The sequence below is a fragment of the Diospyros lotus genome, chromosome 2, assembly GCF_014633365.1.
Source record: "Diospyros lotus cultivar Yz01 chromosome 2, ASM1463336v1, whole genome shotgun sequence".
Taxonomy (NCBI): domain Eukaryota; kingdom Viridiplantae; phylum Streptophyta; class Magnoliopsida; order Ericales; family Ebenaceae; genus Diospyros; species Diospyros lotus.
The window spans coordinates 4,591,696-4,616,378 of NC_068339.1; the positions used below are offsets into that span (position 1 = coordinate 4,591,696).

At 34.3% G+C, this 24,683-nt stretch overlaps 3 protein-coding genes across 3 annotated transcripts; 1 reads left to right on the forward strand and 2 right to left on the reverse strand.

Annotated features, from left to right (window-relative positions):
* Window positions 1-1,148: 1,148 nt before the first annotated feature.
* Window positions 1,149-8,761, reverse strand: LOC127794028 (uncharacterized). The gene is made up of 12 exons (XM_052324891.1): window positions 8,631-8,761; window positions 8,257-8,385; window positions 7,936-8,059; window positions 7,268-7,407; window positions 7,021-7,165; window positions 5,808-5,986; window positions 4,903-5,146; window positions 4,483-4,569; window positions 4,146-4,291; window positions 3,100-3,207; window positions 2,772-2,860; window positions 1,149-1,887 (listed from the first exon to the last, which is right to left on the reverse strand). The coding sequence occupies exons 1-12, from the start codon at window positions 8,697-8,699 to the stop codon at window positions 1,398-1,400; spliced, it is 1,950 nt and encodes a 649-aa protein (XP_052180851.1). The 5' UTR covers window positions 8,700-8,761; the 3' UTR covers window positions 1,149-1,397.
* Window positions 8,762-10,655: 1,894 nt separating this feature from the next.
* Window positions 10,656-11,645, reverse strand: LOC127795348 (germin-like protein 11-1). Its single transcript, XM_052326967.1, has one exon. The coding sequence runs from the start codon at window positions 11,514-11,516 to the stop codon at window positions 10,830-10,832; it is 687 nt and encodes a 228-aa protein (XP_052182927.1). The 5' UTR covers window positions 11,517-11,645; the 3' UTR covers window positions 10,656-10,829.
* A 2,781-nt stretch (window positions 11,646-14,426) lies between these two features.
* LOC127795246 (uncharacterized) lies at window positions 14,427-20,444 on the forward strand. The gene is made up of 12 exons (XM_052326801.1): window positions 14,427-14,770; window positions 17,049-17,138; window positions 17,234-17,458; window positions 17,559-17,641; window positions 17,736-17,836; window positions 18,245-18,368; window positions 18,442-18,596; window positions 18,723-18,859; window positions 18,946-19,116; window positions 19,275-19,493; window positions 19,658-19,891; window positions 20,052-20,444. The coding sequence occupies exons 1-12, from the start codon at window positions 14,768-14,770 to the stop codon at window positions 20,190-20,192; spliced, it is 1,683 nt and encodes a 560-aa protein (XP_052182761.1). The 5' UTR covers window positions 14,427-14,767; the 3' UTR covers window positions 20,193-20,444.
* Window positions 20,445-24,683: the final 4,239 nt, after the last annotated feature.

The following is a 24,683-nucleotide window of genomic DNA, read 5'->3' on the forward strand; positions in this document are numbered from 1 at the left end:
GTTATATTTATGTATTAAATTTAATCTTGTGTATCTCGTTAATATGATTTTTTTGTGGCATAATTTTTTATGTGATGTAAATAATAGTTATGTTAACTTTATCTTAATAAAGACTTAAAATAATATTTTTTAATAATTAAAATATTAAATCTTGACATTTTACACCTCAAACGCCAAATATGATAATTTTTAATTGTTTAAGGACCACTATATCTATTAAGCCATATATATTACCCTATCTCCTACATTCATACTTTACACTTATTCATATTTAATTATCTAATATTTTAAGCAACATAATAATGATGGTCTTATAGTTATAGATTGTGCTTTCTACTTTAATCATTTTCCCTTGTACCTGTCTTTCAAGTCCAAAAAATTTATTTAAAAAATCTTATTGAAAAATGTTTTTACTTGTTTTTGAAATAAAAAATTAAAAAGCTATGTGCGTGTGCCAGTGCTGAGCCGGTTGTAGCCAAGAGATTTGGTTTACATTGGTGCTGGTTTCGGAATCGGATCACGCGAAGATAGTAATGGCAGCGTAAATGGGGGAGAATACCTACCACCAACCACCGTGATGAACTGTGAAATTGTTTATGTTTTGATTGGTCAATACCAATAGGGTTGCACGATAGCACGTAAGATGTGTTACATGACGAATAATGTCAAGCTGACTTGAAAAAATAAATAAACAGATTACACAAAATTTTAACAGACAGGTATATTGATTGCCCCGCGATCACCGTATAACTGCCGGCCCACTACGTGAAATTTAGTCCATGTACGGGCGGATGTGTATTTGCATCCTCTTCGTTTAATGTAGTATAAGCAGAAAAGTTCATTCTCACAACTACCAATCACAAAAATGTCAACTGGGATCACTTGAAGAAGTGGCTCAAAGTTCTTGATACTTCTATGATAAGCTGTCAGCATTATAGTTGCTTGTCTGGGGCATACAGTTTTGGACTTTAGAATAATATTCATACGGAATTTGATGGCAAGAAAGAGGGCTTCAGAATGACATAGCACATTCGGGTTTATATAAAACTACTAACCATTTTGATAGACAGACTTTATACAGATATCAAATTATCAATAATACATGTTAAAATAATCCAAACGTCGCATGAACCGGCAATAAAAACAAATTAAGTGAAGAACATCTAAGAGATGGCAATGGCTTCTTATTGCTGGAAAGAAGAAATTGTGTTTTTTAGCTACAATGTGTGTCAGGTCAAGTGTCAGCAAATTCTGTTTCTGGCAAACACTCCCGTGTTACTAGTTACTAGGTTGTGTTTGTTTTATGCTAGCCCAGTAATTAGTAATGCTAAAAATAGTTGGAAACAAATGTATGACAGAAGACAGAGATCTCACCAAGTTCACGATGACTGTCCTGTTCATCTTTGCTTTCTTTTTAGCTTTTGGAAATTGGGTTTCATTGGCTGGATGGGTGTTGAGCATTGGTCAGTGGGCTGGAATGGTATGAGAGGCACCTTAGTTGGCGCGCGCTCTTCTGCAGTGAAGTTGCTTTTGAGAAGAGGTGTCTTTCTTTTCAACTGTCTCGGGACCTCTAACCTCTCCAGTATTCTAGATGTTTTTTCATCCAGTTGCCTGCTACCATCTTGTGGTGATAAGACGGCTTGATCCAACCTCGGTTTGGAAGTACATGTAGGAGAACAAATCTTGGGGGCTTTGCTGATGATCAGCTGTTCCCATTCTTCTGTAACACGAGCTGAAACTTGGTCTTCTCCCACTTTAAGATTGGATTCTGGGACCTCCTCTTCTACAACTATAAGTTTTGCTGCTGATGGTGCAGCCTCTTCCCATGCATCAAGCAAGATTGTCTTTGGCTCAGAAGTTGCGTCTTTCAAATTGGGATGCGCTGACCTGGGATGTTCAATACAAATTGAACAGTTTAGACTGGTCTATAAAATGAAAACTTTCATCACTTAGATCAGAGATGGATGCTGGCGATCAGGATTTTACTGATACAATGTGTAAGTAGAGAAGCCTGACTAGTTTGACAAATTAAGCACATCTGAAGTATCAGCATTGTAATTTATGGAGCCATCACCGTGTATCCAAAACAAACAATAACCATGGACTAGAGCTTAAATACATTGAGTTAATGTTCTAAATTATAATGTTGTGATAAATAAAATGGACTGTAGCAAATAATCTATAGAACAAAAATTCCATTTCCCTTGTTAACTACGGGGAAATTTTAAAGCTTTTTTTTTTTTTCTTTTGGTTTAATCCATAGTTCCACACGAAAGAAATCTGGCAAAGACAATGAGATAAATTGGTTACTTTATGGGTAGTCCATAAAAGTTGGGCCAGTTCTGCGCTGAATCTAATCAACTCAGCCACAACTTTTAATAGAACTTACAGGTTAGGACCCTTAAACCCAGCCTCAGCCAACACACATTGGTCAGAATTTTAAATCAAATGACTAGGCCATGAAGCTCACTTGAAGCTGGTCTCAGGCTGAAAGTATCGCTCTCCTGCTTTATCAGCATTCGATCAACTACTCCACTACCCTTCCAGTATATAGAAAGCATCCTCTAGGTATATTAACATAATACTCTTCAAATTGCAAGCCAAAACCTTAATGAAGCCCTAAATCAACTATATATTGTATTGACTGTTTGGCTGGGATTAATCAACTAGATTACAAGTAATTTGAGATGACCATTGTTACAGAGGCCTGCCAATATATTTCTTTACAGTAATGAAGGAAAGAAAATTCAGGTAAAGTAGAAGATAAATACCCAAATTGTAAGCTCTCCTTTACAAGCAGATTTAGTTTTTGATGGAAGCCTCTCTCATGTAAGAATGGATTATAGTCTCTTAATCCCATCTGTGAAGGATAAAAATAAATCAAAATAGAAGCAAAAGAAGTATATCTCAGTATTAAGTCTCTCTTTGATTCTCTCTCTCTCTCTCTCAATAGGCATTTGATTATTCCATTGAACTTTGTTTTACCTTCTTCGATGGGCATTTACGTAAAAGTAAATCATATGCAAGCTGACAAAGTAGAAAACTGTGTTGAAAGATAAAATATAAACCAGAAGGAAGAGAACATGTCTAGCGTCCAACCTTCTGCAAAGACGCTCTAATGGAGTTCTCAATCTCGACTGCTGCTGAAGAACCCATTAATTGACCAGCATCTGGGAAAGACATAACTTCTTCTGATCCTGCGAGTCGCTGCATGTTCAAAATACTTTGTGAAACTAAATGGAGAGGAATGGGTGCAGAAAAATATGAAGGCATGAAGCTTTCATGAATATCAAACAAGTAATCCTGGAAAAGCTAGTATAATTATTTCACCAAGTCGCAAATTATAATTGCAAGACACAAAACTATTATCTCCGTCAACCAATTCTGCTTATTATCTTCTAGAGTAATTGGTTACTCTTAACCAGTAGAAGATGTTTGCAGTGAACTTCGGTTGAGCTTCTAGAGTTTTGAGTGACAAAGGGAAATGAGAACCAAAAGATGACAAGGACCAGACAGGTGACCTCTTAAAAAAGAGAAGAAAGAAAGCCCTGGGGGTGGGGGGGAAGAGAGAGATTGCATGTGTGCAGTTTAAAAATGGAAAGAGGAAGGATGGAGCAAAAAGATAATAGCTGAAATAAGGTTTATAAAGGTTGTACAAGGGGGCGAAGAGGCATTGGTCACTGAGAGACCTGAAATTAAGGTGCAACCACTACCACCATCACTCAGGTCCACTATGATAACCATAACAAGTACACCACCATGACTATCCAGAACTCACATACAAATTACAACCCTTCATTACACAATTATTTCCATCAACCAGTAGAACTATTTCCTTCACCAACGAAGATTACCCCTCCCCTCCCAGGCCTGGGGTTCTATCCTTGCTGTAAGTATCCAAGGCCTCTACCACTCTCCCTCTCCTCCTCTCTTTTTCTCTTGTTCAGTATCCCCTCAATATCCCTTGCAACTGAAACAAAGGTAAACTAGAGAATTGTATGGCATGAACAGCTTTCCTAGTTAATATCTCTCAACAAATAGGAGTGTTTGTCAAGAGCCACAGCCCAGCAGAGTAAGTGTATCTGGAAGAGCCTTACGAGAATAAGTGCACTTCACCCAAGAAAGAGATGAAAGAGATTATTTACCCTCAGAAGCATCAGTCCCTTCTCTGAAGGTAGAAGAATATAATAGCAGTGGAAGAGAGCTTCTTTCATAGTTTCTACATTACATCTTGAAGTGCAAACCAAACCTTGGTCAAGGGAGTGTAGTACGCTGCAAAGTCCTTGAAATACTGATAAAACAAAACAAAGCCCGTCGTAGAAATGGTGACTGACAATTGCCAAGAAGAAACTACTCAAGTAAAAGTCAGAATATGTCCTGACATTTGAACACAATAACGAGGATCATAGGCAAACAGAGCAATATAAGAACTAATTTATGTTAGGATGCAAAGCAGAACCCTAGGGTAAGTCCTTGACACACCTTGAGTGTTTATTTCCAACTTATCATTGTCATCAGATTCATGAAAAGCTGATGGAGTCACAATAAAGGAAGCTCCTGCAATAACCCCTGTATGAAAAGCACCAAAACACCCAATAGAGTTACCATGGAGTCACAGTGTTTATTTCCAACTTATCATTGTCATCAGATTCATGAAAATATAGTTGTTGGTGAGTGATGCACATTGCCAACATGAAAGCTGATGTATAAATTTTAAGTTTGCAGCTCAAATGGTAAATATACCAGACCATGCCCATTTGATTCAGAGTTAACATGTATTACAGTGTTGATCTCTGTTTGCCTGAGATTTCAAGGCTAAGTCTCAAGGGAGTATCTTCAAGTGAATATTAGTGCAATAAATGTAAAACTTTTTTTATAAGCTGTTTCATGCTTGAGATTTACCTTCGCTCAGGGACCCCAGGCTAGTCCTTTCAATAACATTCAGTGCAACGGGCAGAGAAAAATGTTGCAACTCTGCACAGTTTTTGAATGAAGGTAGAAACAGAATTGTCTGTTCTCCAACCTTGACAGAGTTTTCAATCAAATCCGATGACTCCAGAACATTTCCTGTAACTGGACAAGAAGAAGGCCTCTTGATTTGTTTTACAGGACCATCATCTAATGGGATGCCATGACATCTGCATGTCTATTTATCATAACATCAATAGGAGATGTCCTAACATATGATTCAACTACAACAATGATTAAAGAAAAGCAATAGGAAATACTAATTCCATAACATAGAATTGCACCATTAAAGTAAAATGGGTGTATGTAAAAGCATAGGCATAGATTTGCACCCCGAACACTCCAGGTGTGCCACATTGTTATATTAAATATTCAACCACAAACAGAAATTCTTAAACAGATTATTTTAGACCAACAAAATTAGAAACAACCATAAGTGTAACTTATAGCAATTTGGGACTAGACGAGCCACACCTTTTACTCAACATTTAGTCACCTATATGAAACATGCTCCCTCTCCCTCTCTCTCTCTCTCTCGCGCGCGCGCACATCATGACACCCCTCCAAATAATTCATTTTCTTGATCAACAAAGCTTAGCAATTTCAACCACTTTTGAAATTCTGAATCGATGCAGTATAATCCTCACAAAACTAACGCAATACATTGCTTAAACATACTAAATTTGAAGCTAGATTTGGCAGTCTGACTTTAGCATATCATACTATAGCTGTAGATATAACAAAAAAAAAATGTTTCAACTTCTCAAAACACTGTTGGATAACCTAAATCAGAAAGATCAGATGCTTCAGCAATCAGATAATCAAGAATATATATTTACCTGGCAGGAACTGAACTCATCAATTATGCAATTGACAGATGCATACAGATTGCAGGATATTTGGTCTAGAGAGCCAAAAATATTGCTCTTGAAGATTAAATGAGCTTGTAACGGTTCGTCCAAGTCATCCTTCAATTCCTTTAGCCACTGTTTTACCAGGCCCCATAATACTTGTGTATCTGCAAATTTGCTCTTTTTTAGTCCTTAATACATATGCTTTCTCTAGTTTTCTACTTTGGTAGTCAATATTTGCAAATGTGCATGTAGATATCAATTTGCCAGGAGTCCACAGTCCCTAGTCCTACACAAGGGCTCGTGTGGCATGACAAGATAAAAAAAGCTACCAAGGTCTTGGACCTCACTGGATGTCTGACAAAAGAAAACTGTGATCTCAGCTCTTCTCTAAACCGCCCGATTATCCTCTCTCATATTGGAATCAGAATGGTTTTCCAGCTATCTCCACAGAGCAATTTCCATTATGTTCAGTTTTTGGTTGATTTTCCCCACAAAATTTTCTTATCTAACCAAATGGAAGTTACTATAAGGGATCCATGAGCAAGCATACTCTACCGGAACATTCACAAGTACCATAGAAAAGGAAGTTTTGGGCACCTTAGATTGGGTATAAGTCTAGCTTAATGACATTTGAATTATTGATAAATTGCCATCAATGTTATCTCTGCTATACTTCAGGGATATAGTACTCAAAAGTATCCACATGTGCTTTATTTGTGTAATAAATAAGAGTACTAATTTTGAATTTAGAGACATTTTTTATCTTGTGGTCTAGCATAGGCTCAAACCTTGGCCTTCAATGGCCAGATCATAAACTCTTGGCTTTGGTTTCAGCACTTCTGTGTCGTGGTTCAGAAAGAATAGGAATTTTTTTGAGAGAGCTCTATTCTGTCTGGAAGAACCATCTTGTTCGTATGGTTGCATATTTTTTTGTATACATCTCAAGTAGAAAGTTGCCTTTTATTGGTGCCATTTAGTCAATAAATGTTACTTATCAAAATGAAAAACAAATTGTGAGCACACCAGTAGCCACTAGGTCTCAGTCATTTATTAGTTATGGCTAGTCCCAAAACCAAGTACAGAATTTCAGAGAATCAACTATAAAAAATTAAAGTTTGTGGATAGTACTTATCCAACAATGAGTCTTTCGTATAATTTGGAGAGTCACTGTCCTAAAAAAATTAGAGATGTAGTTGACCTGGCAGATAGACCCGGAACGAACAATTCTCAAGATCAGAAATGTGCTTCACAAAATTGCTGATATTTTCAGACAAATCACTGGGAAGGCATGATTCTTGCTCCAGATATAAAAACTCAACAGAAATATAGTTTTCAGCTGCTTCCTATTAAGAAAAAAGACACAAGCAGGGAAGTTCAGAACTCACAGCTTAGGGCAAGTGCCACTAGATTTTATAACATTGAAATTCCCAGAGATTTTTCCTTACCATAAGCACTTCTTTCTTGACAGAATCTAGATTTCCAACCACACATGAGCTGATCAGTATCACTTTTCTTGCAATGTCTTTCTCTTGACCACAACTTGAGTGTAAAACTTCATTGTTCAGGATGCTTGCAAGTTTCACATCTGCTTGCCAAGTTGCAATAATCACCAATAAAAGGAAACAAACAAGAACAGATGGATGCATTGTTAGAATTTTTATAATGTGTGCAATATTAATTGAGACTTATTTTGAGAAAACTAGTTGGACTTTAGCTTAACATTGTCTAGAGGCCCAATAAGTTATATGTGATCATAACTGGTATTTTGGGCTTGGTGCACTTTTATGGGTTTAAACCTATTTGTCTTGATTTGTGGAACAAGTGTAGGCCCCAATAGCGTTCTATGATAGGTTGAATTCTATTGACGTTATAAATTGAAGGCTAGGTCTCCTCTTCTCTCTACAATCTATCAGACCGTTTTCTACCCATTGAGAAACAGCTTTGGCACAATAGAAGAGAAGGAGAGGAAAATTTGGCCTGTGGCTTGTGAAATTGTGCTTGCTATTCAATCAGATTTTCATCACTAATCATGGATTTGAGAGGTATTCTTCTTCCTCCATCTCTTTGTGTTCTATATAGTTCACATGTACATGTGCCTGCAGACAGAGATTACCAGAACAAGAAAGAGCTCCAGAATCATTGAGCTCAGGCAGAAAGGCATCCACAGGCAAGCAGTTGACAGCATGGTGAAAATCACGGAGGCAGAAGTTTCCTTTTGGATAATACGCGACCTTCAGCTGTTTGCGTCATTAATGAGAGGTTAGAACAAATAATGTGCATATGAACAGACCTCAAACCCTAATTTCCGTGTCGAATTGAATACTGGTACTACTACCTCAATTTTGCATACAGCAGCTTCACTCATTCCCATAATCAATCGCATTCCACATATTATAAACGACTGTAATATATAGACAAATGAGTACTCATTTACCTCATCGGAACAAGAAATTCTGTCCTTGACGAGATAGCACAGGCCGATCCGACCAATGAGGGGTTTCCGCCGCCGTTGCTCACCGATCGGATCTGAAATAGCGTAGAAATTTGCCAGCTGCAAAAGTGACTGACACAAAACACAACAGCAACTAAATTCTCAGTACATTCTTGCAACACCACACTGATCATCGTTATTATCAATGGATTACCAGTGGCCAGCAGAATTAGAGGAACAAAGAGATATATTCGTATTTATGTCCAGGAAAGTATGTAGACATTGCATATAAACACCTGATAGAATAACAAACCGAAAACGTTGCAAACATGTGATTGTGATGCGTGTATGTATGTGCGTGTGTGTCTATATATTACCTGCTTCAACAGTCGAATTATCGAAGGCGATAAATTCCGCAGATCCAACACGAAGCATAGCATCACCATTGTCGCCTCTCTCTCTCTCCCTGTCAAGAGTTTTATGCGCAAATTGGCGCGCAATGGCGTACATAAAGATTTAGAGCTATTGAAAAAGAAAAATGTTACTTGTAGGTAATAAATAACAAAAAGAATGATGGAAAGTTGTCAAAATAACAAAAATATCCTTCCTTGCAATTATTTTTCTCTTATCTCTTCTCTATTATTTCTCCTCTTTTTTCTCTTCCAATGTGCGCGTCAAGCAACTGTCGATAACCATCTTCTTACGTTGATTGTTATCGCCCTTTTATTATTAAATTCTCTATTGTTCACGTTTCAAAAAAGCACAAAATATAATTTGTCCACTACTATTTTGTCTATGAACCATTAAATTCTTTATTTTTTTATTAGTTTCAACTCAATATCATCGTGCATTCCTGAGTCTTCTCTATATATTCAGCTATATATATATATATTTTCTTTTAAATTTTGTTGCTTGATATGAGCAAATACATTTTTTAGTCTGAGTCACAAAAGTTCTTCCTAGGCAACACCATCGGTAAAAATAGAGAACAAGGATGATTGTCAATGACAGTGAAAATAGAGAAATATAGATAATTGGTGTAGTACTCCCACACGAATGAATCTATGGATGAAGTCTGACCAAACTTCATTCCCATGGAGTCACTCCCCTAATTGGAATTAATTGGAGACTTAATGAGATCGAATGAAGTTCGGACTTCATCCATGGTCACGATAAAGTTCTCTAATTTGCAACTAAAAAGCATCCGAAAATGTCAACGACAATCGTGAGTAAGGACGACGGGAGGTGCGACTGGCAACTATGGCCAATGATGTGAGATGGGGTGCTGCCAGGGGCGACAGGTGGCAATGGATTTCTCAAGATTGGAGGTGTCGTGGAAGTGGTGAAAGTCATTTGAGATAGGGGTATTTTCATTATTTTATCATGTATGTGTAAAGTTATGCGTAAATATTTCACGCGTAGCATTGTCCATTGAAAAATAATTTGAAAAGTGTTGGAGTCTTAAAGTACCAAACACGTTGTTACTTTCACTTTCAATCGTGAAATGAAAATAAAATAAATAAATTTAGACCTCATTTTTTATTTTCTTTTAAAAATAAAAAATTGTTCTCATAAATAAATCAAAATTTTTAAATGATAATTAAAATTAAAAACAAAAGTAGTAGCAAACTGGGCTAAGGGTTGTTTCGTAACAGATCCGAAACAGCCGTTTAGGACTGGCCAATTTCCAAACAATAGGATACGTACTATAATTTGCAATTTCCCAATTGGGTATTTTGGCCAATAAATTAATATTATATAATAGTTGATTATCTAAGCCATCTCTAATGCTAGCAGCAATTGCTCGCCATGTTAAAATTTGGAGAGTCATCTCCACAATTCATGCTTTACTCTTTATTTGTCTTATTATTAATAAAAAATTTATTAAATTTTAAATTACTCAACAAATATAACGAGCAAAAATATCTCAATAAATTGCTCAACTGTTTCTCCCCCACCCAATGGTAGCAAACGCTGATTCGAGACGAGGAAAAAACGGTCGGCAACGAGTAACAACAATGGTGGTGATAGAGAAAAATGAGTATTGCAAGTGCGTGGACACTAGATTCGATAATAAGAAGTGATATAGGTCATCATCTGCCTTGACACATCTCTCTTCTCTGTTTCAAAAGCCTCACACTTGTATTGTTTGTCTTCACTAAGATTTTTAAAAGGGTTTGTGAAAATTTGATATTTTTTTATTATTTTTATATAAAATGATTAATATTATGTATTTAATTATTAATTTTATGTATATGTGTATTTAATTATTTATATATAAAATTATTAATTTTATTTACGTGTATATCTCATTATTTTGTGTATTTGATAAGGTAAAATAAATAAATAAAATAAAATAAAAATAAAGAATATAGTTGGAGTATGCATAATTTTTTAGGTAAGTTAAAAATTGATAGTAAATTATTTATAATATAATAATGAGAGAAATTGACAACTCGGTTGAAAATGGCATCAGATGATTGCTCCGTTAGGGACACGCCTTTTACAAGCTTTAATGGAAGGGCACAAAAATACTTCAAATTAATTTATCCTTTATTTATAGGGTTTGGAATGGCTTAAATCAGGTTGCCCGTATCCTCAAGCCCAAAAAGGCTCGTAGTACTCTCAATCCGACCCATCTCAGCCGCAGCCAGAGCAACAAATCTCCTCTTCAACTTCTCGGCCATCTCCGAATCCTCCGGCGAGAACACGGAGCCGGAGATGCTCAGCAGGCCGGGATTCTGGCTGTTCAACACCGAGTACGCGGTGGCGCTCTCAATCCCGGAGTTCAAGCAGAAGTGAAGCAGCCCCCTCGGAAACACGAACACGTCGCCTGCGTTGATACGCTTCTGGAAGATGACGTTGCCGGTGTCGATGAACCCGACGATGACCGACCCCTTCTCGAGGAAGAACATCTCGGAGGCTCGCGGGTGGGTGTGCGGCGCCACGAGGCCGCCGACTTCTACGTCGGTCCGCGCCACGGCCAGGCCGAGGGTATTGAGACCGGGGAAGTCCGCCGCCGTGGCGATGGCAGTGGACGAGCGGAGGAAGTTGCGGGTGTCGCCGGGATGGCTGAGCTTCGAGGACTTGAAGTCGGAGGCCGTGACGTTGAAAGGGCTCTTGCATGGGAAGCCGTTGATGAAAAGGGGCCGCAGGCCGGACGGCGGCGCTGCCGGACAAGTGTCCTGGAGATTATCGTCATCAAGGGCGGAGCAGAGGTTGATGATGAAGAAAGCGGAGAGAAGAATGGAAGAAAGCTTCATTGTTCTGAGTTTGCTCTTCTCCTCTTCTTATTAGTATGATTTATATGTATGTATATTATATGTTTATATAAGTATGTATGGAATATGGAAATGGCGCCTCCTATATACGTGGAGTTGCAGTAAATGGAAGTTAAGTCATTGGAAGAGCTTGGAGTTCACTTCACTGCTGCTTCATATATATACATATAGAGACGGAAGTGGATTAAGCTGTAAGAAGCGTATTGCTTGAATTAAGATGGATGAGCTGCCCTTGTCAAGACGGTCCGACGTCCTTGTAGTTGTAGCCTGCTAATTGAAAAAAAAAAAAAAAAAACCACGCCATTACGTACTTTGACAAGTTAATTAATTGTATTTTTTCACGTATATAGAATTAAATATATACATATATAACAATAAATGAAAATCAATTTTATTCTTATTTTTAAATTTATAACAAAATGTAATTGAAGTTCGATAACACATTAATTAACATGATGGCGATGTCGTGCATTAAAAATATTATTTACTGAATTTGTTTTCTTGAGATAACCATCTTTGTGCGCCTCTTATATTTGTATTTTCGATTACGTAAAAAAATTAAATCATAAGTTGTACTCTACGCATGCGTAGAAGATAAATCAAACTCACGATTCATTAAATTACACTAGTATATCACTTGCCTTTTTACCATCTAATCTACGCACTAAAATTGTTGAATTTGTTTTTTTACTCCTTTTGCTGGTTATTTTTTAGCATTTTAACACTTCTCTTCAAAATTACAAACTACTTCTATATATTATTATTTTCCTCGCTTTTTGCTTTCAAATTCTTTTATGGGAACATAACTTTAATTTGTTCTTTGAGTGAAACATACAGCTAAAATAAAGTCCAAATATTTATAGAGGACATTAATTTAGTCCATATAAAATAAAATTGTATATATACATTAATTTAATCACTAGATAAAGCATTCACATCTGTTAGGAGAGGATAGGATAGAAAGTTACCAAGGACTGAAAAAAGTCATCCACGTGCCATCAATTATTAGACAATGTTCATTCTAATTAGCGATTCAACTTAACAAAAGTTTTTAATGTATTAAATTGCATTTGAAGTCAGGTTCAACGCCCCGGTAAAGTGGGACGTCGATGAACATCCCCGCTGCCAGCCTCACATTTGATGCGCTCTTTCTTTTCTCTTTTTTATTCACTTGAGGTGTCCAAACTTTATCTAATTAATTATAAGGATTGGGTGATATCTCCTGATGCACCCTGAATAAATCTAATTGAGGATATAGTTCATACATATTCAGAATTAATTTTATTGTTATATTCTAACTAAATGTTGCATTCCAGCAATAATTTTGTTTTATAAGTCGTTGCATTGATTTGAATCCCGATATTTTATGTAAAACTCTAGGTGATTTACCAACGCATCTTGTCGGTTAAGACTTATTATAGTTTAATTTAATCTTTACATGAGGTGTTTTTTAAATATTTAAGAGTATCATAAATATTAGTACAAAAAATAAGAATACGGTGTAATAAGAAAATGGTGTAATATAATATAAATATAAAATAAAAAAACTAAAATTAAAATAACACGATATTTGCTCTATTAGAATTGCAATAAATAATCAAATACATATCAAATTTATTTTATGTATTTTTTTCATATATCTATGCATTTTGTATTCTCTTAAATATTTTTTTCTTATTTAATTCAGCCTTTCCATTACTAATTCTCCACTGGATGAAAATATTTGTTATGGTATCTACAACCACATTTCCTATTTTACTTTATATTTTATTATAAATAATTTCTTCTCTATTTTTATTTTATCTTAGAAATTATGTTTATTCCAACCACACTCTCTATTATATTCTTTATTTTTTTTCCTATTTCATTTATTTATTAATAAACTTCAATTCTAATTTATTTTACCTTACCTATAATTTTTAATATCATATAATTTGAATATTATTTAATATATTTTTAAAATCAATTTACTAATATTTTTAAATAAAATTATTTAACAAATTTATTCGAATTAATTCCATAATATTAAATTTAAAATTTTAATATGTTAAAAATAATATTTCAACAATTATAAACACAAAAATAATACATCAATGGCCCAAATATGTTAAATCAATTCAATTTTTTTTAAAAAAAGTACATTAATAATCCAAATATGATAAATCAATATTCAAATCAATTCATATTAGGCACAAGTATATCAATAGCCTAGATATGCTAAATCAATATTCAAATCAATTCAAATCCAACACTAACAAAATACACAAATAGTTCAAATATACTACAAAAAAAAAAAAACACAAAATAAGGAAAAACACGAACACAACTGAAATCGAAATACACAATTGAAACCTAGCTATAATTCAATCGTTGCCATAACCGACTAGAAGCACTATTTTCATCCAATCTTTGTTATGATTGATTATATTTATCTAATAATCATAAATAAAATAAAAAATTATCGTCACATAAATAAAAAACATACAGTGTTTATTCGTCTTCTCTGTTTATAGACAATGGCAGCTTATAAAAGGTCTTCTCTAGTTATGGCGATGCCTTTGGTCAATGACAAATTGACTGCAATGTGTTTTGACGGTGATGGCGATGACAATGCCTCTTCATCTACTCCGTGTGTACTTCATTTGTGATGACAATGATGCCTCTCATCCGATAGTGACCATTGTGAGAAAGGATGATAAGGAATGCTATAGATGTCGGACTACATTTAATAGTGACCGTGGTGTGAAAGATTGATCAGAAATGCTGTAGGTGCCGGGCTAGCAAAATAAAAACAAAAACAAAAGCAAAAGCGAAAATTTTCCTATTGGCTATTTGCATGGTGAGCGAAATATAAAATAGCAAGTTACGTTGTAGCAAGTAGCAATCGTCTCCCTCGCCAAAATTTTTAGCTTTGGGATAAAAATGGCTACCGGTTCGAGACAGCCTTAGTCAACTAGAACGTACGACAAATTTATTTTCTTTTCGTTTCCGAACTATAAATCTCACTATCTCAAGCTAAGCAAAATCGGAAATCTGCTCTGTTCGGCCGAGAGATCAAGGAGCGCGGCGAGTCGGCGACCACCCTCCTGTGTCCTTCGCGCCCCATTTGCCCGCCACGTGTTTTGTCGTCCGCTATTCTCGTGCTTCTTTCATTCTCGGCTTCCGCTTCCACGACGCCAACTGTGCTACCATCACTCCTTCTTCTCCACCGAAGCTACCGCAACAAGACCTTCATGGTATTCTCTTTCTCTCTCTGGATTTCTATTTTGAGATTCTCCTCTTCATTTGCGCGTTTCTGTTCTTATTTTTCTCTTTTTTTCTGGTAAGTTTTTGTCCATTGAGAAGCTTATTCAAACCCCTCTTCTAACAAGCCCCTGGTTAGGGTTTTGAAACTTTTTTTTTAATGAATCTTATGGATCTTGGATTCGTCGGAGGAAAGAAATTGGACTAGAAATAGATTACTCGATGCGCATACTTCCTTTTTGTGGGTAATTGAATAAGAAAATCGCACATTTTATTTTCTCATCATTCTTTTGGTCCATAATCCGAAATTTCTTAAAATAAACCTATAATTCTGTTAACATAAAAAATTTATATACAAATAACACTATCATATTAATAATTGGGTTAAAGAGATAAAGAGGATATTAATACTTTCACTAAAGTCTAATAAATATATAATTTATTATATAACTCTTAGATACATTATTAGTTAGTTGCCTAAACTTGATGGGTGAGGGAGGTAAAGGGCTAATCTGTTACTTCCAAGCATAAGCGTTTTTTTTTACTTAAAATGGGATGACATATATTAATGTGTGATACATCATTCTTATATTTCATTGATATATGTTAACTAAACTTTTAAATGATCACATCAAACATTTTATTTTGACAGGGTTTTGAAGTCATTACATAATCTTTTATTATGGTCTAGTGGGTCGAGAAATTAAATCAATTATACATTTAAAGGAGTTTCAATACTCTAATAAAATGCCTTACAGTGTCAATTCCAATTCGTTAAAAGCTCAATTAAACTTATTTAAAGTTCCTTAACGTTAAAAAAAAACTCAGTATTTAGGTACAAAAATTTAACATATAAAATTATTATTTTAATGTATAATTAAATTTTAAATAATATAAATAATGAGACAAAATATATTATAAAAACAAAGACAAAATATATTATAAAAACACACACTATTTTATAAAAAGCATATGTAAACGAAAAAATCAAAACCAAATTAATAAATGAACTTAAATGAATTAATTTGTTTATAAGTAGAAACGAAAAACACATTTTAAAACTCAATCTTAATTGCTGATTAAATGAATTTAAAAATTAAATTTAAACTTATTTATTAAACTAAATGAATGAGTTGTAATGTGAGTTAAGTTTCAAATGGTTGATAAACAAATCATGATTTGAGTAACTTTATGAAGAGTTGAGATGCTGTATTTAATTTTTAAATATATTCAAGCAAAGGATATATATATATATATATATATAGGGTTAATTACACAATTTATCTTCATTATTTACTAGCACAGCAAGGTGAGAGGTTAGTTAAAATCCGTGTAGCAGATCCCAACGGTTAACAAGCATTTTTATTCTTTTTATACCATTGGATCAACAAAACTTGTATTGAAAAAGCATGGATGGATCCTTAACAGCAAGCAATTAAGTAGGTGCACTTGAAAAGCATTGTTGTAAACGTATATATATCTATAATACATCAAAAATGGAGAATCCCAAGTTCATGTTCTTATTTTGAAAGGCTTTGGCTGGTTCTTGCAATGTCAAATATGCTCATAAGAATTTTAATTATTTACCCTATTAATAATTCTGTCTTAATTTATCTTGGGGTAAATATAAAGGGTAACATCTTGGAATAATTGTACTTTGGTATTTTCACAAATTTTTAGCAAGTTCATAGTTTCGCTTTCATGTTGTCTATGTTTTTAGTTTTCTATATCACATTTCTCAAATAGAAGAGTAAGAAATTAAGAAGAGAAAATGTATATAACTTACCATTGTTGTCGAGCGCTACGACTTCATAGAACTTCTTTTCAGATTTCACGGTAATTGGGAATTGGTCGTTCAAATGTATGAGCATCGGACACATCTCTCTGCTTTTTTTTAACGTGTTTCTTAACTTGGTACAGTTGAATCTGTTAAGGTTAATAGATTGTCAACAATTCAAAAAGTCTGATCAATATGGAAAATTGAGAAATGGCTCATGGGCACTGGCATACTCTCACAGCAATAACTTGTCCAAACCTTTTGGCCCCATTTAACTTCATTTGAATACCTGTTGGAAAATATCCATACAATGATACATGTAGCCTAACATTTGTAAAACAGGTGAGTGCATATAAAAAGATCAGGGAAATGTTGTCTAAGAATGTTTGGTTTCATTCTCGGACCTTTATTTACAGGTAACACAAAAATCTTGAAAATTAGATAATTTTATTCTCTTTGTAAGCTTTCAATTGATTCTTGGACTCTTGTATCAGGAGAGAAAAGATGTTAAACCAAAGAAAAGCTTGGGATGCTTAAAAAGCACATTCGATTTATTTGGTGCAGGCTTCTTCAATGATAGCGAGGTGACGTGATTTTTATCATCCTGATCAGAATCTTATGCATTTTCATTTTTGACGTGAATGTTTTTTGGGCCCATGTTATGTTTGTTTCATCTTAGATGCTGGAGATCAAGCAGGGTGTAGAAGAGTTCAATATGCCAATAATTGAGGCCAATCGGAAAATAGTTGCTTCTACTAATGGAGGGTTACATGACCCATCTTATATGGTTTTCAACCCACGTTGGGGCAGTGAACAAGAAAAAGATACAAGCAGGAAGTTTAGTTATCCTTCTCTTGCTGGTGTACAGCGGCCTAAAAGGGAAGAAGACATTGCTTTCATGACTGTGAGCCCATTTCTCCTGCTAAAAATTTGAGTTTTCTAGGACTGGAGGCAAAATATAATTATTTTTCTCTATTGAAACACGAGTTTTGGTTTGTCATTAGATTCTTGAATTGGGCCAACTCATTAAGACAAAACAAATCACTTCTGTGGAGCTTACTCAAATTTTCTTGAAGAGATTAAAGAGGTAAAATGAATTTACTAATTACTATGCTTTTTCAGTGTTAATCTTTTTTCTTCCCCTTAATTCATCAAGGTTAAGTCTCTTAATGGATATGCAGGTATAATCCTGTGCTTGAAGCTGTGGTCACTTGTACAGAAGAATTAGCATATAAGCAGGCAAAAGAGGCTGATGACTTACTTATGGAAGGAGTGTACATGGGTAACTCTCTGTTCTGTTTACTTGAACATGCCATGGATTAATGTGTATCTTTTCAGCACAGTTCAGGATCTAATTCCTCAATTAGTATTCATTACAAACTGGACAATGGTAAGATGTAAGTTCAATGTTATGCCATTGAACCATCATCAGATAATGCCATCTTGTTAAATGTATTGAGCAATTGACTTTATCTCGCACACTTATTCTACTCAAAATCCATCTACCTGCTGAGACTGTCTTTTACTTGGGCTTCATGAGCCTGAGGTTCCATAGCTTCTTTATCTCTTCTTATTTGGGATTCCATTGTCATGTGCTTGACCAGATTCTTCATTCTTTTTTCAGTGGGCTGCGTCTGTAATGCTAAATAATATACTTTATTTGAGTAGTTCTGGTTGACTTTCATGACAGGTCCTCTCCATGGAATTCCATATGGATTGAAGGATATAATTGCAGTACCCGGCTACAAGACAACCTGGGGTTCAAAATCTTTCAAAAATCAAATGCTAAATATCGAAGCTTGGATTTACAAGAGGTAACATTATTAGTGGGAACTATGCATTTCTTATTTCTTATGAAGTTGTGGAGTTTGTAACCACTTGATGCAGGCTGAGGTCTGCTGGGGCAGTTCTTGTGGCAAAGCTTGTCTCTGGATCATTGGCATGTGATGATATCTGGTTTGGTGGGAGAACAAGGAATCCGTGGAATATTGAGGGATTCTCTTCTGGTTCATCAGCTGGGCCCGCTGCGTGCACCTCAGCAGGTAATCTCCATTTCTCTTAATATGTGCAGGTTGATACGCTCAATTCTCCGTGTTTCCGTTGTTTTAGGCAGCACGTATAACTTATAAACTGGTTAACCGAGTGACAATGCATTTGTTTAATTTCAGGTATGGTTCCATTTGCAATTGGTTCTGAGACAGCTGGTTCCATCGCCTCCCCTGCTGCTCGCTGTGGCGTGACGGCACTGCGCCCAACTTTTGGTGCTATTGGACGAACCGGTGTGATGAGCTTATCTGAGAGCTTGGTTTGTACCAAAGTCTTTATATTCCGTGTGGATTTCTCTCTGTTTTTCAGTTTCTCCAATAAAGCTATATTATATGTTTTTGACAGGACAAGCTTGGCCCTTTCTGTAGAAGCGCTGCAGATTGTGCTGTTGTTCTGGATGCTATTCGAGGTGAGGATCCAGATGATATTTCATCAAGAAACATACCCCTTGAAGATCCATTTTCAGTTGACATTACGAAGCTAACTGTTGGGTATCTTGACGATGCTGAAATGGAGGTACGGAAACCTGTTAGGACGTGGCTAGCTTTAGGATTCATTTTTCAGAAACGCATTTAGTTCTTGCTTTTAGCTAGGTTATTGATTTGAAACAGTCTATAGATCAATTACAAGGCTAATGAAGCCAGGGACTTGATCTTCTTGTGGTATTATGCCAGGTTGTCAATGTGCTTCGGTCCAAGGGTGTTAAAATGGTTCCGTTCAAACTGAATTACACGGTTGACTCTGTTCGAGGTACTCTGAATTTCATATTGAACGTGGATATGCTTGCTCACTTTGACGAATGGCAGCGCTCCAGGAAAGATCAGGATTATGAAGCTCAAGAGCCTACCGAACTTGGTTGTGCACGCATGATACCTGCGGTGGACTATGTCCAGGTTAGTTATCTAGGTTCTGACTATTATCATTCATTGTTGGCTTGGCTTATTAGCTTAATGGTTTACATAACTTCCGACGCAAGACGGTTCTTATTTTAAGCTGTTCTAGTATAATAAGCTGCAATTTAATTAGTAACATCGACTATTATGATATTATCTAACAGGCACAGAGAGTACGAGGAAGATTAATCAGGGAAGTAAAAGAGAGCTTTACAGTTGATGCATTTGTTGGCAATGCAACTGACGGGGAGATAGTTTGCCTGGGCAACCTTGTCGGAATGCCTGTCATTGTTGTTCCAACAGGGTTCAAACCGATAGCCAATCCACCTTCAAATGAAACTCGACGAAGAACCACCATCACGACCGGCATCTACGCGCCCCCTGAGCGCGATCACATCGTAAGTTCTTCATCAACCAGACATCTTATATCCCCCTTACCTGCAATTTCTGGGTCAATTCTGCCTTCTACTAGTCCATCTGATTTTGGTTTGGATTTGAGTCGTTATCTAACAATTCTGCACTTTGTCTCGATTTCTTTCGTTTTTCCCTAATACACAGGCCTTAGCTCTGGCCATGGCTTATCAGGCGGTGACGGATCATCATAAGCAACGCCCCCCTATCGATGATCTGGGGCCAAATGACTGGATCCCGAGTTCTCCAACGGCTACCATCCTTGACAACTGCGAGGCTGAAGGCTGAAGCCTCCCATTCTGTTGGGGATGGTGGATCTGTTCTGTTGTACTTTCATAAATAAATCACCAACATTCATCTTCTTTTAGTTTTTCTCTAGTTTCATAAATTAGACAGTTCACGCAAAGAACCCTGTTGTAATTTTTATATTTTTGAATTTGGATGAGGGTTACTAAGTAAGAATGTTAAAAGGTGTCTATCAAAAAAAAAAAAAAGAATGCTAAAAGACTCATTTGAAATACTAATTATTGTTGAGTTTTATGTTTTGAATGTTTTGAGAATATATGTTTTATGTCAAAACTTTAATATGTTTTGTGTTAGTATAATGCATAAGGATATGTTAAGCCTACATTGATAGAATATATGTTAAGATTACTTTAAAGAATATATAAGGTCAAGCAACATTGATAGGTTTTATTTTTTAATATGATTTATCTATTAATATTTTTATATGAGTGTAATTGTATGTTTTAGAGATATTTCTTTTAATTCTTTAGGGTCATCCTAAAGATAAAATATGAGTATTTGTGGAAGTTCATGATATGATGTTGGTGATAACATTACTCAAAATTTAAGGTGATAACGTTACTCAAAATTTAAGAGTAATGTATTTTATATTTTATATTTGATGTTTAAGTGATCATACACTCAAATGATGATATTTAAGTTTTGATTTATAGAATTTGAGTTGCCTTATCTTTCATGTTAAGGTTGTGTTAAAAACATTAATTTGATTATTTGTGATCAAGTTTGTTTATCAATATGCTTAATTTATCAATAGGTTGCTTTATGATTTTAAGGAATATCTTAAGTATCCATATTACATGATTGTCATGACTTTTGAGTAAACTTAAGATTGAAAAATATTTTAAATACTTAAAGTATGTGGAAGTAGGAATGGCAATTGCAATCGAAATTATGGGAAATCGAATCGACCAATGTGATTAAAAATCGTTTAATGGTTTGATTTGGAAAAAAATTGAACACTCTTTTAATAAGTATGGTTTGGTTATGGTTTTCACTAAATTCAAACCAAAACCCGAACAGAAATCGAACCGAATGTGTGGGTAACCGAACTGAACTGAAATGAATATACATATATATAATATATATTTATTTATTTAATATCTTATATTATATATACACATAATACATATATTGACTAATGCATTTTTTTACAAGTATTTTAATTAATGCATTACAAATATATAAAATATTTAACATTTATAAAGTAATTAACAAATAAAAATAAAATCTAATCTTAAATTATTTTATTTTTATCAATCAAATAATTATATTCAAGAAGTTTGAAATTAATTTGTAACTTTATGCAAGAAGAATGTAACTTTATTAAAGTTTATCTTTATTTGTTGTGGAGTTATCAAAAATTTGTATGAATTCTATTTGCAAGAGTTTGTCTTTGTTTGTTGGTATGGATCAAATTAAAAAAATCATTGTTAAAATTGAAACCGAATGGTTTGGTTTTGGTTTTTAATTTTTAAAACCAATAAGTAATGGTTTGGTTTTGGTTTTAGTAGTTTAAGTTTGATTTGGTTATGGTTTTGGCAAAAATCGAAACAAAACCGAACTATTACCAACCCTATGTGGAAGCTCTTCTCCTATCCTAGGAGCAATGTGTTTTTATTATATTTCAATCATCTTTGCTCTGAAGTAAATGTATATATATTTAGGCAAGTGATCTTAAGTTCTAATTCATCGAGCCTAAATTTCTAAAGTTATTAAGTTTTGAAATCTAAGAAAGACCTCTTGAAGAACTTTTATAGTTGAATGTTTGTTGCTTTGATATGATTGTTGATTTCATATAACATTTGGTTAAGCTGCTAAAAATTCATTTTTTCAAGCTTATAATCGAGTAATGATTAATCACACAAATAAGAATGAAGGTACAATTAAGTAGTATTAATTTAAAACATCTAGATATAATCATGGACATTTCTTAAGAGAATGTTGTATGTTAGGTTTTGTTGTTGACTAACAAATATTATGCTCAACATATTTGCAATGTTCTATGACATTCAAGTAATAAGTAAGTTACTTGACTTATGAATATTTCATGTGAGTATGCTTCATAAAGTTATATATAATTATGCATCTTTATGTTACATGTTGTGTAATAATGTATGAGCCTAGTGTAATGATTCTCATTTCAATCTAAAAATAGAAGCTTTTAGTTGAGTAACATATATTTATTCTCAACTTGTTGTTAAAGTTATGTGCTTTAAAAATGTCTCATTTATTCTCTATGGCTTTCTATGTAACCAAATAAGTGTGCTTGGAAAGTTAGTGTTAATCAACTTTCACAAACAACATTTGTGTTGTAAATGTGTTGGCTTAGTATGTTAAGAAAATTGTGTTTTACAGTTGAGCTTAATGCTTATGATATTTTGATGTTGTTGATGAGAAAATTGTTTTGATGGTGATAATATTTGTTGATTAAATGATAGTCGAGTAAGGCATTGAATAAATCGAGTATGTTTGAATATCCCTTGAGTGAATGCTCTTAGTAATCAAGTATTTATTGTAAGTTTCGGCTATATCAAAAGCAATCAAGTGATTAAAGTTATAGTCGAGTGTTATATATTGTTAATCGACTAAGTGCCAAACATAATCGAATAAATTATTGTATTAGTCGAGTATTTTAATCCCATAGTCGAGTGATTTTGATTGGACAATGATTATGATTTTTTTTTTCTTTTAATCGAGTATTTTTCATGAACAATTGAGTGTAAGTTGATATATAAATGACTATTTGTAAGTGATAGTCACGTATTTAATTGATGTCTCTATTCAATCGAGTAGCTATTGAGTATAATAGAGTGTAGTCAAAATTTACACGATTAATAAACTTTGATAGTTGATTAATAAGAAATTCACTCAAGTAAGAGGCAAAGTTAGTCGATTAATTTTGTACTGAAACTGAAAAATAGAGCCGTTGACCTAACCGTTCTTGAATACTTTCAACTACCTTGAGTCAAAAAGATTTTTCAAGTTTTCATCTTCTGTTAGAAAAAATAATAATAATAAATGCTTATATTCTTTTCATTCTTTCTATATCTCTTTTCTTTGTGAGAAGCTAATATTTTGTATTTGATCTTTATCATTGTAAGAGCTTCTTAAAAGTGTTTTAAATTATAATCATTTCTTATCTTGTTGTGGTTACACCTGATCTCTAAAAGATAAGAGGTTACGCCTTATCCTTTGAAAAGACAGTGATTTCAGTTGAGTCTTGAAAAACTGTTGTATTTGGTTACTGTTAAGCTTGTGGAAAACTGATATTATAGTCGAGTTTGTAAAAGCTATAGTGGTTTGTTAAATCATTGGTGAGGAACCAAAGAAGTGGAGTAGACTAGTTGGGTCAAACTACTATAAAAGTCTTTGTATAGTGCATTGTTAATTTATTTCAGCACTTTCATTCTTCTTTTAGCAAGTGTTTTCTTTGAGTAAAATTGTTATATGTTTCAATACTCTTAGCAACGTATTTCTAAAACTCTAAACGGATAAATCTTTTATTCAAAGATTTTATAAAATCAAGAAAAGTTTTTGAAAATCCAATTTACCCCTCTTTTGAGTGTCTTATATTTCTCACAATTATAATAGTTTGTAATTATAAAAATCCTAATGTCATGCTATTCTAATAGTATTTTTGCTCGGTTTAGTTTTATTCTTTTTTTTTCTTTAAGATAACACATGTATATTTTGAAATGATAAAATTGGTTAATAATCATGCAAAGGTTTTTATTTTGAGTTTTATCTTAGTCAATACTTCTTGGTAACCTCCTCTCCGATTTCCTTGGTAGCGAGATCTCCAAGAGTAGGGTTGTCACAAATCACAATCATTATTTGATAATGATTAAATTTTTAATAAATTATAATTTTATTTAATTAAAAATTAAAATTTCCATCAACAAAGTGTTAGAATTATCAATCAAATTATTATAGTTCTCATTATATTAAAGAAAATGGGTTCAACTCCATGGAAGGAAGCCCAAGTGAGAAAGCCTCAAGGGTTATTGGGAGACTTTCCTAAGAAGGCAAGCCTTAGGAGACCTTATAAACCCTAAACCCTTTAAGGGTCTTTAGGGTGACCTTCTAAGGGTCTATTTTGGATGCCCTCAAGTGTCCTTCCTCCAAAAATCTCATTTAGCTCATCTTCAAAAAGTCCTTTGAATGCTTGACCCTTCTTGAGAGTCTCTCTTGATGATATCGAGACTCTTTTAGGAGTTTCTCTCAGATCACCCAATTCCATAAGCCTTTCTTTGTGATGGGAGATCGTTTTAGGGTGTTTTCTCATGCCTCTCCGACACAATTTTTTAAGGACTATCCAAGTCATGAACCTATGAAAATGTGTCAAACTTACCTTCGATAAGTTTGTCTAGAAATTTGAAAGAAATGATTGATGTTTTACTCTTGTATTTAGTTTTGATGATGAAAATATCAAATGATTTATACTCTTAATCAAAGTATACAATTTTGAAACAA